The 17,151-nt window shown below is 46.8% G+C and overlaps 2 protein-coding genes across 2 annotated transcripts in view; one reads left to right on the forward strand and one right to left on the reverse strand.

The window, feature by feature from the left end:
* Window positions 1-7,576: 7,576 nt before the first annotated feature.
* The window catches only part of LOC129412160 (zinc finger CCCH domain-containing protein 13-like), a gene marked incomplete at both ends in the record, with an annotated part of 12,788 nt that continues 3,213 nt past the window's right edge, over window positions 7,577-17,151 (forward strand). Inside the window, 4 exons of the mRNA XM_055165279.1 lie at window positions 7,577-7,744; window positions 12,940-13,113; window positions 13,208-13,319; window positions 17,035-17,151. The exon at window positions 17,035-17,151 is cut by the window's right edge and continues 80 nt beyond it. Of these exons, the coding sequence (XP_055021254.1) occupies window positions 7,577-7,744; window positions 12,940-13,113; window positions 13,208-13,319; window positions 17,035-17,151 (571 nt within the window). The remainder of the gene's footprint in view (window positions 7,745-12,939; window positions 13,114-13,207; window positions 13,320-17,034) is intronic.
* Window positions 12,316-17,057, reverse strand: gadd45ba (growth arrest and DNA-damage-inducible, beta a). The gene is made up of 4 exons (XM_020932023.2): window positions 16,817-17,057; window positions 16,217-16,318; window positions 14,278-14,497; window positions 12,316-13,317 (listed from the first exon to the last, which is right to left on the reverse strand). Exons 1-4 carry the CDS (start codon window positions 16,858-16,860, stop codon window positions 13,204-13,206), a joined length of 480 nt encoding a protein of 159 aa, XP_020787682.1. The 5' UTR covers window positions 16,861-17,057; the 3' UTR covers window positions 12,316-13,203.

The following is a 17,151-nucleotide window of genomic DNA, read 5'->3' on the forward strand; positions in this document are numbered from 1 at the left end:
AGTGGACTAAACCAGAACTCAACCAGGACTAAACCAGGTCTAAACCAGGTCTAAACCAGGTCTAAACCAGGACTAAACCAGGTTAAACCAGGACTAAACCAGGTCTAAACCAGGTCTAAACCAGGACTAAACCAGGTCTAAATCAGGTCTAAATTGAAACTAAACCAGGACTAAACCAGGTCTAAACCAGGTCTAAACCAGGACTAAACCAGGACTAAACCAGGACTAAACTTAAACCAGGCTAAACCAGGACTAACCAGGACTTAAACCAGGACTAAAGGACTAAACCAGGACTAAACCAGGACTAACCAGGACTAACCAGGACTAACCAGGACTAAACCAGGACTAAACCAGGACTTAACCAGGACTAACCAGGACTAAACCAGGACTAAACCAGGACTTAACCAGGACTTAACCAGGACTAAACCAGGACTAAACCAGGACCATAACTGAGGTCTGTTTTCTGTTTTCTGTTTTCATGTGACTTTGGCGCGTGATCAGGCTGAGGTCATGTGACGCTGGCGCAGGGGTCAGAGGTCACACATGACTCAGATCTGGAGAAAGGCCACTCTGTCAACACAAGGTCTGCTGTGGGGGGTTCTACATGTATGTCTGTGGCAGAATGTTCAGCAGTTACCGCAGCGACACGACACACACTTTAACGGACAAAAACGAAGAAAAGAAAAAAAATGCAAACGTGATTTTAAAGAGCACGTTGACAGGAGACTCTGAAACCGAACCAAGACCAAGACCAGGACCAGACCAGGATCATAACCAGACTCAGGGAGGACTGACGGAGGGAGGGAGCGAGGGAGGGAGGGAGGGAGGGAGGGGCTGTGGTCTGCGGTGGAGGAACCTCGAGTCGGAGTAAATTTAGATCAGATTAAAAATAACCACAAGAGATATTTTTAGAAGAAAAGAAAAGAAAAGAGAGAAAGAGAGGAAAAGACGAAGAGAGGAGAGAAGGAGAGAGGAGAGGAGAAAGGAGAGAAGGAGGAGAGGAGATGAGAGAAGAGGAGAGAGAGGAGAGAGAGGAGAGAGGAGAGGAGAGGAGAGGAGAGAGGAGGAGAGAGGAGAGAGAGAGGAGAGAGGAGAGGAGAGGAGAGAGAGAGAGAGGAGAAAAGGAGAGAAGGAGAGGGAGAAAGGAGAGAGGAGAGAGAGAGGAGAGGAGAGAGAGAAGGAGAGGAAGAGAGAAGGAGAGAGGAGAGAGGAGAGAGGAGAGGGGAGAGAAGGAGAGAGGAGAGGAGATGAGAGAGGAGAGGAGAAAAGGAGAGAAGGAGAGAGGAGAGAGAGGAGAGAGAGAGAGGAGAGAAGAGAGGAAGGAGAGAGAGAGAGAGAGGAGAGGAGAAAGGAGAGAAGGAGAGAGGAGAGAGGAGAGGAGAGAGGAGAGAGGAGAGAGAGAGAGAGAGAGAGAGGAGAGGAGATGAGAGAGGAGAGGAGAGAGAGAGAGAGAGAGAGAGAGAGAGAGAGAGGGAGAGAAGAGAGGAGAGAGAGAGAGAAAGAGAGAAAGAAACAGAGAGAGGAAGAGAAAGAGCAAAAACTGGACTGTGGTCTGTGTTTGGTTCATTTGAGGACACAGGAACTAAAAATGGAACAAAGTAAAAATACACATGTCAGTCCTGGTTTTAGTCCTGGTTTAGTCCTGGTTTAGTTCTGGTTTAGTCCTGGTTTAGTCCTGGTTTAGTTCTGGTTTAGACCTGGTTTAGAACAGTTCTGTCCCAAATCCTAAACCCACAGATCCTCCATAATCCTCTGCACCCAAAACCACCCACAGGACCAACCCCGCCCCAAAAGAGACCCCACCCAACAAGAGACCCCCACCCAACAAGACACCCCCACCCAACAAGACACCCCCCACCCCCCACCCAACAAGACACCCCCACCCCAACAAGACACCCCACCCAACAAGACCCCACCCAACACCCCCCAAACACACCCACCCAACAAGACACCCCCACCCAACAAGACACCCCCACCCAACAAGAGACACCCCACCCACAAGACACCCCACCCCAAGAACCCACCCACCCAACCCAGAGACCCCCACCCAACAAGAGACCCCCACCCAACACCCCCCACCAACAAGAGACCCCCACCCAACAAGACCCCCACCCAACACAACCCCCCACCAACAAGACACCCCCACCCCAAGACACCCCACAGACACCCCACCCAACAAGAGACACCCCCCCACCCAACCAAGACACCCCCCCACAACAAGAGACCCCCACCCAACAAGAGACCCCACCCAACAAGAGACCCCCACCCCACCCAACAAGAGACACCCACCAACAACCCCACCCCACAAGACACCCCACCCAACAAGACCCCACCCCCACCCAACAAGACCCCCCACCCAACAAGAGACCCCCCCACCCAACAAGACACCCCCACCAACAAGAGACCCCACCCAACAAGACACAGACCCCACACCCAGACCCACCCAAACAAGAGACCCCCACCCAACAAGACACCCCCACCCAACAAGACACCCCCACCCAACCACCCAACAAGAGACCCCCCCCAACAAGACACCCCCAAACAAGAGACCCCCACCCAACAAGACACCCCACCAACAAGACACCCCACCCAACAAGAACCCCCCAACAAGACCCCGAGACCCCCCCAACAAGACCCCCACCCAACAAGAGACACCCCACACCCCAACAACCCCACCCAAACAAGACACCCCCACCCAACAAGACACCCCCAACCAACAGAGACCCCCCACCCAAGACACCCCCCAACAAGACCAACAAGACACCCCACCCAACAAGAGACCCCCACCCAACAAGACCCACCCCACACCCCCACACCAAGACACCCCACACCCAAACAAGACACCCCCCAACAAGAACCCCCACCCAACAAGACACCCCCACCCAACAAGACACCCCACCAACCCCCACCAACAAGACACCCAACAAGACACGACCCCACCCAACAAGAGACCCCCACCCAACAAGACACCCCCACCCACAAGAGACCCCCCCAACCCCCCCACCACAAGACACCCCACCCAACAAGACACCCCACCCAACAAGAGACCCCCACCCAACAAGAGACACCCACCCAACAAGACACCCAACCACCCAACCCGAGACCCCCACCCAACCACCCACCGACACCCCAACCCAACAAGACCCCCACCCAACAAGACACCCCCACCCAACAAGACACCCCCACCCAACCGACACCCACCCAACACGACCCCCACCCAACAAGACCCCCACCCAACCACCCAACACCCCCACCCAAACAAGAGACCCCCACCCAACACGACACCCCCACCCAACAAGACACCCCCACCCAACAACAGACCCCCCCCACCCAACAAGACCCACCCCCACCCAACAAGACCCCCCAACAAGACACCCCCACCCACCCACAAGACACCCCCACCCAACCACACAAGACACCCCACACACCCCCACCAACAAGAGACCCCCCCAACAAGACACCCCCACCCCAACACGACACCCCCACCCACCCCACAAGACCCCCCCACAAGACCAACAAGACCCCCACCCAACAAGACACCCCCACCCAACACGAGACCCCACCCAACACGAAGACCCCCCACCCACCCACAACAAGACACCCCCACCCCCCACCCAACAAGACACCCCACCCAACAAGACCCACCCAACCCCCCCACCCAAACAAGACACCCCCCCACAAAGACACCCCCACCAACAAGACACCCCCACCACCCAACAAGAACACCCCCCCACCCAACAAGACACCCACCCAACAAAGACCCCCCACCCAAACAGACACCCCACCCAACAAGACCCCCCACCCAACAAGACACCCCACCCAACAAGACCCCCCACCCAACAAGACACCCCCACCCAACACGAGAGACCCCCACCACCCAACAAGACCCCCCACCCAACAAGACACCCCACCCACCCAACAAGACACCCACCCACCCACCCACAAGACACCCCCACCCAAACAAGACACCCCACCCAACACGACACCCCCACCCAACAAGACACCCCCACCCAAACAAGACACCCCCACCCAACAAGACACCCCACCCAACCACCCACCCACAAGACACCCCCACCCAACAAGAGACCCCCACCCAACAAGACCACCGAGACCCCCACCCAACAAGACACCCCAACAAGAACCCCCCACCCAACAAGAGACCCCACCCAACAAGACACCCCCACCCAACAAGACACCCCACCCAACAAGACACCCACCCAACAAGACACCCCCACCCAACAAGAGACCCCCACCCACAGAGAAGACACCCCACCCCAACAAGACACCCCACCCAACAAGAGACCCCCACCCAACAAGACACCCCCACCCAACCCAACAAGACACCCCCACCCAACAAGAACCCCCACCAGACACCCCCCACCCAACAAGACACCCCCACCCACCCCCCCCCCACCCAACAAGACACCCACCCAACAAAGAGACCCCCACCCAAACAAGACACCCCACCCACACAACACCCAGACACCCCCACCCAACAAGAGACCCCCCACCCAACACGACACCCCCACCCAACAAGAACCCCCACCCAACAAGACACCCCCCCCCAACAAGACACCCCACCCAACAAGACACCCCCACCCAACACAACAAGAGACCCCCACCCAACAAGACACCCCCACCCCCACCCAAGACACCCCCCTCAACTCAAACTCGTCTAATTCAGAGGAAAGAGTGACATCATGAAACTTTAGATTTTTTAAGTAAAGTTGTGAACAATGTGCTCTAAAAACCTGGACTAAACTAGAACTAAACCAGGACTAAACCAGGACTAAATCAGGACTAAAACTTAAACCAAAACAGGACTAAAGCAGAACTAAACCTGGACTAAACTGGGACTAAACCGGGTCTAAACCAGGACTAAACCAAAAAAAATAAATAAATAATAAATAATATTCTGATGTAAATATGTGACATGTTGCAGTGAAAACTCCACACTGGGCACATGGCAGGTCGGTCTCGCCTCTCCACAGATCTGAGCTGTGACCTGCTGACATTCTTCTGCTTGTCTCCATGGATACGGATAAACTGCACTGTGGAACATTTCGGACAAAACAAAAACAGCTCCAGGAAGAACAGAAAAGGAAAACAGAACTGAACCAGGACTAAACCAGGACTAGACCAGGACTAAACCAGGTCTAAACCAGGTCTAAACCAAGATTAAACCAGGACTAAAACTTAAACCAAAACAGGACTAAAGCAGAACTAAACCTGGACTAAACCGGGACTAAACCGGGTCTAAACCAGGACTGAACCAGGACTGTACCAGGACTAAAACTAAAACCAAAGCAGGACTAAACCAGGACTAAAGCAGGACTAAATCAGGACTGAACCACACCCTTATAAAAAGTGCGTCTCTGTTAGTGTGGGTCTGTGGGCTGTGGTGGTTTTGATCCAGGGGAGGGGTCTTGGTCTGGGTCTGGGGTCTGGTCTGGTTTCGGGGTCTTTTTCTGGAGTCGGCTCGTGCTGTGGTGGGAGGAGGGGGGTCTGTGGTTTTGGTCCAGTTTGGGTCCGGGTCTGGGTCTGGGTCTGGGCGGGGGTCTCTGCTCTGGTCTGTAATTAAAACAACTCTGAAGATTCAGCCAAATGCCCCTGATGCCCTCCCAACAAAAACACACACTTCTATATTACTCACAAGAACTGAAGACCGGTCCTGGTTTAGTCCTGGTTTAGTCCTGGTTTAGTCCTGGTTTAGTCCTGGTTTAGTCTTGGTTTAGTCCTGGTTTAGTCCTGGTTTAGTCCTGGTTTAGTCCTGGTTTAGTCTGGTTTAGTCCTGGTTTAGTCCTGGTTTAGTCTAGTCCTGGTTAGTCCTGGTTTAGTCCTGGTTTAGTCCTGGTTTAGTCTGGTTTAGACCTGGTTTAGTCCTGGTTTAGTCCTGGTTTAGTCCTGGTTTAGTCCTGGTTTAGTCCTGGTTTAGTCCTGGTTTAGTCCTGGTTTAGTCCTGGTTTAGTCCTGGTTTAGTCCTGGTTTAGACCTGGTTTAGACCTGGTTTAGTCCTGGTTTAGTCCTGGTTTAGACCTGGTTTAGTCCTGGTTTAGACCTGGTTTAGTCCTGGTTTAGTCCTGGTTTAGACCTGGTTTAGTCCTGGTTTAGTCTTGGTTTAGACCTGGTTTAGTGATGGTTTAGTCCTGGTTTAGTCCTGGTTTAGACCTGGTTTAGTCCTGGTTTAGTTCTGGTTCTGTATCATTTTTATAAATACCTTTTTGTTTCTATTTTTATCTGTTCATTTGTGAACGTGTCATTGCTCCAAACCGTCACCGCGGAAACTGCCTCCTCCCGTCGCCGCGGTGACCAGCATCCCCCGGTCGCCGTGGAAACACAAACTCCAACATGTGGTCAGAGGAAAGATCATTTTGTTCATTTTGTTCTTTTTGTTCTGTTTTGTTTTTGTTCTGTTTTTTTGCTTTAGAATGTTTCACTGTGTGGCATTAGAGTATCTATCGCTATGGAGACAGGGGCTGGTTTACAGGTCCGGTCTGTGGAGAGGCAAGCCCGTTCAGGCTAAATGACAGATGAGTTTAATGCCACACTGTGGAACATTCCAGACAAAGCATCAGTGTCTCCATGGTGACAGCAGGTGGTGGACTCCCCAGAGGAAATGTTACATAATGCAGCTTTTATGTCTCATATTATTGACCAGGACTAAACCAGGACTAAACCAGGACTAAACCAGGTCTAAACCAGGACTAAACCAGGACTAAACCAGGACTAAACCAGGTCTAAACCAGTTCTAAACCAGGACTAAACCAGGACTAGACCAGGTCTAAACCAGGACTAAACCAGGTCTAAACCAGGACTAAACCAGGACTAAACCAGGACTAAACCAGGACTAAACCAGGTCTAAACCAGGACTAAACCAGTACTAAACCAGGACTAAACCAGGTCTAAACCAGGACTAAACCAGGACTAAACCAGGACTAAACCAGGTCTAAACTAGGACTAAACCAGGACTAAACCAGGTCTAAACCAGGTCTAAACTAGGACTAAACCAGGACTAAACCAGGTCTAAACCAGAATTAAACCAGGTCTAAACCAGGACTAAACCAGGTCTAAACCAGGACTGAACCAGATCTAAACCAGGACTAAACCAGGACTAAACCAGGTCTAAACCAGGACTAAACCAGGACTAAACCAGGACTAAACCAGGACTGAACCAGGTCTCAGTCAGTAAAACTTCTGTCTAATTTCTATTTCAAATTTCGATATTTGTTTTCGTATCAATTCTGGTCCAGACTTTTGTAAAATTGTAAAATTGATGCAGTGAATCATTTTGAAACTGGAGTATTTTGAGTTTGAGAAAAATATTTAGAATCTTTTTTTTTTTTTTTTTTTCAGTGTTTTTGTTGGCGAGAGGAAAGGAGGGAAACTGTGACATCACGAAATCCTGAACACGTCACCGACCAAATATGGACAAAAAAAGAAGAAGTGACTCACAGAGAAGAAGAAGAAGAGAGAGAGAGAGAGAGAGAGAGAGAGAGAGATGAAGAGAGAGAGAGAGAGAGAGAGAGAGAGAGAGAGAGAGAGAGAGAGAGAGAGAGAGAGAGAGAGAGAGAGAGAGAGAGAGAGAGAGAGAGAGAGAGAGAGAGAGAGAGAGAGAGATAGGGAGAGAGAGATAAAGGGAAGAGAGAGAGAAGAGAGATGGAAGATAGAGAGAGACAGAGAGCAAGAAAGAGAAGAGAGAGAGACAGAGAGAGAGAGAAAGAGAAGAAAGAGGGAGAGAAAGAGAGAGGAGGTTAAAGGAGAGAGGGAAGAGAGGGGGGGAAAGAGGAGGAAGAGAGGAAAGAGAGGTTTGGGGGAGAGAGATAAAAGGAGAGAGGAGAGAGAGAGGGAAGTGGGGGAGAGAGGAGAGAGAGAGAAGGAAAAGAAGCGTGGGGGGAGAAAGAGGAGGAAGAGAGAGAGGGAGGAGGGGAGGTAGAGAGAATGGAGAGAAGGAGCTGAAAGAGGAGGAGAGGAAGAGAGAGAGGAGAAATGGAGAACGTGGGATTAATCAAAAAAAGGGAAGGAGGGAGTGAGGTGAAGGGAGGAAGAAAGAGAGAGACGGAGAGAGGGTTAAGAAAGAAAGAGAGCAAGTGGGAAGAGTGGAGGAGAGAGAAGAGAGAGTGTGGAGGAGAGAGAGAGAGATGAAGAGGAGGAGGAGGTGTGGGAAAAACAGAAAACAGGTGACAACAAAAGACGAATACAGATTTATATAAGACATTATAAAAGAAGTGAGAGAGGAAGAAGAGAGAGATGACGAGGAGGAGAGAGAGAGAAACAGAGAGAGAAACAGAGAGAGAGAACAGAGAGAGAGGAGAGGAGGATGAGAGGAGGATGAGAGGAGGAGGAGTGGGAACAAACACTCAAAACAAAGGTGTTAAAATAGAGATACAACCATTTACATAATATATTATATAAGAACTGAACCAGGACTAAAACAGGACTAAACAGGGACTAAAACAGGACTAAACCAGGACTAAAACAGGTCTAAACCTGGACTAAACCAGGTCTAAAACAGGTCTAAACCAGGTCTAAACAGGGACTAAACAGGGACTAAACCAGGACTAAACCTGGACTAAACCAGGTCTAAACCAGGTCTAAACCTGGACTAAACCAGGTCTAAACCAGGTCTAAACCTGGACTAAACCAGGACTAAACCTGGACTAAACCAGGACTAAACCTGGACTAAACCAGGTCTAAACCAGGTCTAAACCAGGTCTAAACCAGGACTAAACCAGGACTAAACCTGGACTAAACCAGGTCTAAACCTGGACTAAACCAGGTCTAAACCAGGTCTAAACCAGGTCTAAACCAGGACTAAACCAGGACTAAACCAGGTCTAAACCTGGACTAAATCAGGACTAAACCAGGACTAAACCAGGTCTAAACCAGGTCGAAACTTTGACTAAACCAGGACTAAACGGACTAAACCAGGACTAAAACAGGACTAAACCAGGTTTAAACCTGGACTAAACCAGGTCTAAACCAGGTCTAAACGAAGACTAAACCAGGACTAAACCAGGACTAAATCATCCTGTTGTAAATGTGATCTTTAAATAAAGTTGAGGAACAGAGTCTCAGGTGGCTGAAGTTCAGGAGGAGAATCTGACCAACATGGACTTGTCCTGCACAAGATTTAAATGATTATTTATGAACTTTTATTCATCATTTAACTGTCTCAGTGTGAGGAAATGTGTGATCTGGTTCAGTCCTGGTTTAGTCCTGGTTTAGTCCTTTTTTAGACCTGGTTTAGTTCTTGTTTAGTCCTTGTTTAGTTCTGGTTTAGTTCTGGTTTAGTCAAAGTTTCCCCTGAGAGTTTTGAACCTCTGAGGTTCTGAACCTCAAACTTCCTCTTTCTCTGTTTCTGTTTCCGCCTCTTTCTCTCACCGCAACATCCCCGTTTAGACCTGCTTTAGACCTGGTTTAGTCTTGGTCCAGTCTTGGTCCAGTTCTGGTTTAGTCCTGGTTTCTGCTCCAGTTTCAGAGTTTTGTGGTTGTAGGTTTTATTCCCATGGAACAGAACAGAAACTCTCTGGAGTTTGCATCTTCTCCCCGCGTCTGTGGGTCGTACTGTGTATGTTTTGTGTATTTTGTGTATTTTGTGTACTTTGTGTATGTTGTGTACTTGTGGTACTTTTTGTTGCAACACTGACATTTCCCCAGTGTTACACAAATAAAGACTCGTGTCTGATCTTCATGTATGTTTTACTCATACTAATACTACAAAAACTACTGCAAAAACTACTACAAAAACTACTATTACTACTGCTACTATTAGTACTTCTACTACACAGTTGGTCCTTTGTCCCACAGACCAAAGTCCTGAGGCTGAATTCTTTGTCATGCGCCGAACTCATGAGACTCAAATACACAAAACCCCACCAGGACTTTGTCTGGTCTAACCCAGAACTAACCCAGGACTAACCCAGGACTAGTCTAACCCAGGACTAACCCAGGACTAACCCAGGACTCTAGTCTAACCCAGGACTAACCCAGGACTAACCTAGGAGTAACACTGGACTCTGGTCTAACCTGGACTCTGGTTTAACCCCAGTCTCTGGACTAACCCAGGTCTCTGGTCCCAAGACTAATCCCAGACTAACCCTGGTCTCTGGTCTGGTCTCTGGTCTCTGGTCTGGTCTGGTCTCTGGTCTGGTCTCTGGTCTGGTCTCTGGTCTCTGGTCTCTGGTCTCTGGTCTCTGGTCTCTGGTCTCTGGTCTCTGGTCTCTGGTCTCTGGTCTCTGGTCTCTGGTCTCTGGTCTCTGGTCTGGTCTGGTCTCTGGTCTCTGGTCTCTGGTCTCTGGTCTCTGGTCTCTGGTCTGGTCTCTGGTCTCTGGTCTCTGGTCTGGTCTCTGGTCTCTGGTCTCTGGTCTCTGGTCTCTCTGGTCTGGTCTCTGGTCTGGTCTCTGGTCTCTGGTCTGGTCTCTGGTCTGGTCTCTGGTCTCTGGTCTGGTCTCTGGTCTGGTCTCTGGTCTGGTCTCTGGTCTCTGGTCTGGTCTCTGGTCTCTCTGGTCTCTGGTCTGGTCTCTGGTCTCTGGTCTCTGGTCTCTGGTCTGGTCTCTGGTCTGGTCTCTCTGGTCTCTGGTCTGGTCTCTGGTCTGGTCTGGTCTCTGGTCTGGTCTCTGGTCTCTGGTCTGGTCTCTGGTCTGGTCTCTGGTCTGGTCTCTGGTCTGGTCTCTGGTCTGGTCTGGTCTGGTCTGGTCTCTGGTCTCTGGTCTCTGGTCTCTGGTCTCTGGTCTCTGGTCTCTGGTCTCTGGTCTGGTCTGGTCTGGTCTCTGGTCTGGTCTGGTCTCTGGTCTCTGGTCTCTGGTCTCTGGTCTCTGGTCTCTGGTCTGGTCTGGTCTGGGTCTGGTCTCTGGTCTCTGGTCTCTGGTCTCTGGTCTGGTCTGGTCTGGTCTCTGGTCTCTGGTCTGGTCTCTGGTCTCTGGTCTCTGGTCTCTGGTCTCTGGTCTCTGGTCTGGTCTGGTCTCTGGTCTGGTCTCTGGTCTCTGGTCTCTGGTCTGGTCTCTGGTCTCTGGTCTCTGGTCTCTGGTCTCTGGTCTCTCTGGTCTCTGGTCTGGTCTCTGGTCTCTGGTCTGGTCTCTGGTCTGGTCTCTGGTCTGGTCTGGTCTCTGGTCTCTGGTCTCTGGTCTCTGGTCTCTGGTCTCTGGTCTCTGGTCTGGTCTCTGGTCTGGTCTGGTCTCTGGTCTGGTCTCTGGTCTGGTCTGGTCTCTGGTCTGGTCTCTGGTCTGGTCTGGTCTCTGGTCTCTGGTCTCTGGTCTCTGGTCTCTCTGGTCTCTGGTCTCTGGTCTCTGGTCTGGTCTCTGGTCTCTGGTCTGGTCTCTGGTCTCTGGTCTGGTCTCTGGTCTCTGGTCTCTGGTCTGGTCTGGTCTCTGGTCTGGTCTCTGGTCTGGTCTGGTCTCTGGTCTGGTCTGGTCTCTGGTCTCTGGTCTCTGGTCTCTGGTAAAGGTTCAAATCGTGAGTTTTAAAGGATGTAAATTAGAAAAGGGACAAATTTTTAGATTCAGCTGAAAGTTTGAAAAAACATCAGTGATTTTACAGATGTTTTTGTCACTGCACTTTTATATTCTTAGAGTTTTAAGTCGACATGTAACGATCCAAATCCAAATATCTCGGTACGATATTTATTGCGATATTTTGTAGATGTGACACTTTTTTGCTTTTAAAACACCTTGAAATGTTTTTGGTGTGAATTATTTCTGTCATAATCCCAAGAATTCAAGTTAAAAACACATTTCTTCGTGTTGTCTGAGCTGAAATGAATCATGGGAAATGTAGTTCTCCATGTTTATCAACTGAAGTATCATAAAACACATTTAAGCAAAGGATTAATACTCCCTACAACTGTACAACTCACCCTTATGTGACAGATAATACTCCCTACAACTGTACAACTCACCCTTATGTGACAGATAATACTCCCTACAACTGTACAACTCACCCTTATGTGACAGATAATACTCCCTACAACTGTACAACTCACCCTTATGTGACAGATAATACTCCCTACAACTGTACAACTCGCCCTTATTTTTGTTGCTTTGTTTTTATGTTGATTATATTTTGTTGTCTTCAACAAAATACAATAAAGTTTTATTTAATTTTTTTCTTATTAATAAAATTAAAATTAAAATTAAAACTGGGGGACTAGATGACGTCATCAGCCGAAAATTTAACTGATCATATTTTAAGAACCATTATAAAAAATAAAAATAAAAATCCTGGTTTTATAATAGTACAATTATTTATTGCATTAAATTTCCAGTTTGTGATTTTTTCAAATAAAATAATAATTTGACCAAAACCACGAGACGAGTCAGATTTTTTTCATTTCATTGAATATTTTATTGCACTTTTCATCGTTACAGAAACATTTGATTTAAACTTTTCATTTTTGTGACTTTTTAAACCTCGTGCTGTGAGCGTCCAAATATATTACATCTGTTTGCATAAATAATTCACCACACAGTAAAACTCCGTCACATTATTCAGTCCCAGAGGTTGGCGGTTTGAATCCCGTTCCCGGTGATCCAAGCTGCCATTGAGCAAGACACTTTTACCCATAGATTACCGTGTATTCACCATTTGTTAAAAAGTTCTGTATTGTTTCCGTCTCTTAACACGTTTACACTGCCTGAGCTCGACCCGGAGGTTGGCAGTTTGATTCCTGACGTTGTGCCCTTTGGCAAGACACCCACTCCCATCTCGTAAAACACCGATTAAAGCTTGAAGCATCATTTAACACTGAACACATGATAATATTACTTGTGTTTGACCCGGGGGTTGGCGGTTTGACTCCCGCCGTTGTGTCCTCGGGCAAGACACCACATTGTAAAACACTGGTTACACTTTGATATTGCATTAGTGTCCCCTTAAACATTAAAAACATCAGATTACAAAGTCCGTCTTGTTGTTTCCCATCTTTTTTTTTTTTTTATATTTCAGTCTCTTGTCAAACTCTCTTCTGATTGGCCCGTCGGGAGTGTCCCGAGTCACGTGACCATTCCCGAAAACCGTTCCTCCACGTGGGAAGTTGGCGGTTTTCTTCCGGGACGTTGGCGTGGAACCGTTCCCCGGCTCCACGCGCCTTCAAACGCCCCTAAGCCCCGCCTCTTCAGGGTGAGAGGTCGCGGGGAAGCGTTGTGATTGGTTGACGGCTGATTCCGCGTCACATTTGGACTTTTTTGTTCAGTTTATGTCTGGTTTTCTTCAGCGGGCCTGGAGCTCCAGCGCCGGCACCCACTGGTTCTTGCATCGGCTCTCGGCGCAGAAGCTGCTGATGTCGGACAGAGCCTGGCACTGCAGCGGCTCCACCGGAGGATTCTGCAAGAAGGAAAGAAAAAAAACACATTAGACTTTTGACAAATCAACATCAGTTTGGATTTCATGTTGTGTACATTTTGGTTGAGACGCAAAGTCGATATTTAACTTGGAAACTCGCAACAGCAAAGACTTGTTAAATTAAGAAACCTTAAGATTTAAAAGAAATTTCAGGTAAAACCTCAGGGGGACTTGCTGACCATTTAACTTTGAAACTGGCGAAAGCACAGTCTTGTTAAATTGTGAAACCTTAAAATTTAAAAAGCAATTTCAGGGTCAATTTTAGAGGAAACCGAGCCAACCAAGATTTATTGAATCAGTGACTAAAACTTAAATTTTCTCAATTTCAAAACATAAAATATGAAAAGTTTATGGTTGTACTGTCTACCTATGATCTCTTGTATAAATCTGAGATTTTATATTTTATTTTGACTTATACATTTAAATTTATAGTTATTTTGCTACTTATTCAAATCAAAAAAAGTTTGACAATTTTTCATACAAAACATGACAAATCCAAATTGTGCTTCTCACTCCCAAGCGTATAAATAATATAAAATAATAAATGGAAAAGTTCAAGTATTCTTTGGGGAGTTATTATCACCATTTATATTTTTTCTCTTTCTTATATTATTTTCTGAAATAATTTCCCTTGTGGATCAGTAAAGTTTATCGAAGTCTAAAGTGTAAACATTCAAATTACCATTGCTACTAAACAGGATTCCATAGTCATAATTGGATTTTTCTTCCAAATTGCATTTTTTTTTTTGGGTCACAAACTGTAAAAATGTCTTTGTCTACAACTGATGAAGTAATAATTATGATGCTTAAATGAATAAATGGTGAAATTGACCGATAATTTGACCCTGAAGTCGGTTCAAATGTCCATCGCGGCTGTAACCGTATCGACTTCAGCGTCTCTTTGCCGCTGTTCGCTTTTGTGGCGTTGTCGTGGCGACTCACCGTGACCAGGATGCAGTGCAGGTCTCGGGGTTCGTTCCCGTTCTGGTCGGGTTTGTCGTCGAGGAGCTGCCCCAGACGCCGCAGCCCCGACACGCGAACGATGTTTATGTCGTTGTCGCAGCAGAAAGCCTGAAGCAACGTGAAGTGGATCTGAAGAGCGATGTCGTCCACGTCCTCCGAGTCTGTGGCCAGGACGCACAGGACCACGCTGTCCGGGTCACTGCGGAAACACGGGAACACGGAAGTTTAAATAAAACACCAAAGACTCACAAAAGGTGTAAAAACTGAAAATGTGCACGGAAAACAGATCTGAAAATGTGAAATAATTGCGCAAAAATACGTAAGAAAGTCTAAGATAAATGTGTAAACCTGCATGATTTAGACACTGAAACTGAGAATAAATCAATTAAAACTGGTTTAAAATCTGATGAGGTTTTGAGCAAAATACTAATTAGGTATAAAAACGACAGCTACAATTTCAGAAAATTTGCATGGAAAACAGGTCAAAAATTTGAAATCTTTGTGCAAAAACTGGTAGGAAAGTGTGAGATCAATGAGTAAACCTGCAAGATTTAGACACTGAAATTGAGAATAAATTTATGAAAATTGTTTTAAAATCTGATGACGTTTTGAGTAAAATACTAATTAGGTGTAAAAAAGTTAAAATTACAACTAAAATGTGTGAAAATTTGCATGGAAAACAGGTCAGAAATGTGAAATATTTGCCCAAAAATGTCTAAGAAAGTCCGAGATAAATGTGTAAAACTGGAAAATTTCAACACTGAAACTGAGAATAAATTTATGAAAACTGGTTTAAAATCTGGTGACATAATAATTAGGTGTAAGAAAGTAAAAACTACAGCTAAAATGTTTGAAAATTTGCTTGGAAATTGGTCGGGCAAAGTCTTTGATAAATGTGAAAAGGTGCAACACTGCTACACTGAAATTTGTAAGAAATTTTGTTAAAATTCCAGCTAAAAAAAAAAAAACTTTGGTCAGAATTGGTCAGAAAGTCTATAATAAATGAAATTCTACTCCAAAATGTGTAATAATCAGTTTGTAGTTTGAAAAAATGAGCTACAGCAGAATTCAAAGTTTAAAAAAAGTCAAAATCTGGTTCATTTTTGAAAACCGTGAACTGTTTTTGTCGGTCTGGATTCGCCCAGACTGAAATGTTCTAAAAATAGCCTCCCTCGTGTTTACATCTGGGAGCGTTTCTAAATTTAGCTCTGGGCGTGACGTCTGCGGACTCAGCATTTTTTCACCGTGACTCCTCTGTTCCCTCTGTGCGCCACAAAAAACCCTCGCCAAAAAACTCCTCACGCTCAACGTCAACGCCAACAACCGAAACATTTCAAACTCAATTAACCCGACCCTGTCAAAAGGAAGCGGCTGGCCCTGCGCTTCAGCTTCATTCGGATGCAAATGTGACTCTACAACAGTCGTGTATTCACTTAAAACCAAAGATAAAAGTGACTAATTACATATTAAGAATAACTAATTGGCTAGAACGCTTTAAGGACTACAATTTCTTCATTTAAGACTACAAAAATGGCTGAAAGAGACTCATTATGATCAATTTCCTTAACAGAATGAGACCATTACGAGCCACTTTGCTATTTTTGGTTATTTTTATCCGCGTTTAACCTGATTTAGGCTGTCGTTGTTCCATTATTAGAACATTCCAGTGGAGCAGTTGCGTAAAAATAGCTTTCCAACTAAACATAGCCACGTCCCACTGAGTATTTTAAGAACTGGAGCTAAAAATAGACGCGCGGAGGGGGGGGGGGGATTACGCGGGTGCCATTTTGGTGAGCACGCACGCTCCTCACGCCGTGTTGACTCATCGTAGGAGACATTTTAAGGCTTGAACTTTTGCAGACGTGACTAATGTTTAAGAAAAATGAAAAAAAGGGTGAGGATTTGTGGAGGTGCTTACACATTCATGAGCTTGGCGGACTCGTACACGCCGACGGTGAGGCAGTCGCGTCTCTGCGCCGCGACCAGCAGCGACTCCAGAGCGGAGCTTACGGTCTCCATCCTGCAGAAGCACAAAAACAGACTCATGTTAGGATAAAATGTGCAAAACAACGCGTTAGAGCACGTCAAAATGCATTAACGTGCGCCAAATCGTGCTTGGAGTGTTTGAGTGCAAGCGTTACGAAGGCATTTCTGCGCGTAACGACACATTTTGATGATTTTATTCCCACTTTTTGACCTGTCATTGCTGCAATCGAGTTTAAATTTGGGGCAAACTGACATAACATCGTTTCTAAAAAGCACAAAACTCAAGATTACGGAGTCGTTTCGTCATGAAATGTTTGCCAAATCTGCGTCACGGTTTGATTTGCTCGTGTGCGTAAATTTGGTCAGAGAAACGAAACAATTTGAGAAGTGAAATTCCTCTTTAAAAATTCCACCTCTACGCAATCACGTCGCTTGCAAAAAAAAAAAAAAAAAACCTGCCCGGATTTCCAAACGCGTAAAACACAACTTGGGACGTACGTTTGCGTGAAAAATGTGTAAAAAATGTACTTACTTTTTATCTGCAGTGCTCGATCCGACGACTTCTTCAAGAGTCATGTTGAAAAGCGGTGAAATAATAATGATAATGTTAATAATTCCCCCAAAAAACGTGAAGTTATCCTTAAAATCGTGCAGGAATAATCCAAAGTGCGCTGCGTAAAAGCTCGAAAAACAGTAATCCGGTGGTGAAATCGTGTAAAGTCCGATGTTTTTTGGTGATTCGTGCGTGAGTTTGTAGGATTCTGAGCGGGAGGACCGAAGCTGGAGCGGCTTTTATACGCCCCGGGAGCCGGACACGTCACCCCCGCCCCGCGCTCCCAGACGCGATTGGCTCCGGGCTCCAGACGG

This window comes from Boleophthalmus pectinirostris, unplaced genomic scaffold, assembly GCF_026225935.1.
Source record: "Boleophthalmus pectinirostris isolate CB_2022bp ecotype Guang Dong unplaced genomic scaffold, ASM2622593v1 HiC_scaffold_7, whole genome shotgun sequence".
Taxonomy (NCBI): Eukaryota; Metazoa; Chordata; class Actinopteri; order Gobiiformes; family Gobiidae; genus Boleophthalmus; species Boleophthalmus pectinirostris.

Bases quoted from the DNA above. Each gene is read 5' to 3' on its own strand.
- gadd45ba (XM_020932023.2), bottom strand. From the start codon at position 16,860: ATGACTCTTGAAGAAGTCGTCGGATCGAGCACTGCAGATAAAAA. The intron at 14,498-16,216 runs GTAAGCACCTCC...GTGTTTCCGCAG, and splicing joins TCCGCCAAGCTCATGAATGT to TGACCCGGACAGCGTGGTCC. The intron at 13,318-14,277 runs GTGAGTCGCCAC...TCCTTCTTGCAG, and splicing joins TGCACTGCATCCTGGTCACG to AATCCTCCGGTGGAGCCGCT.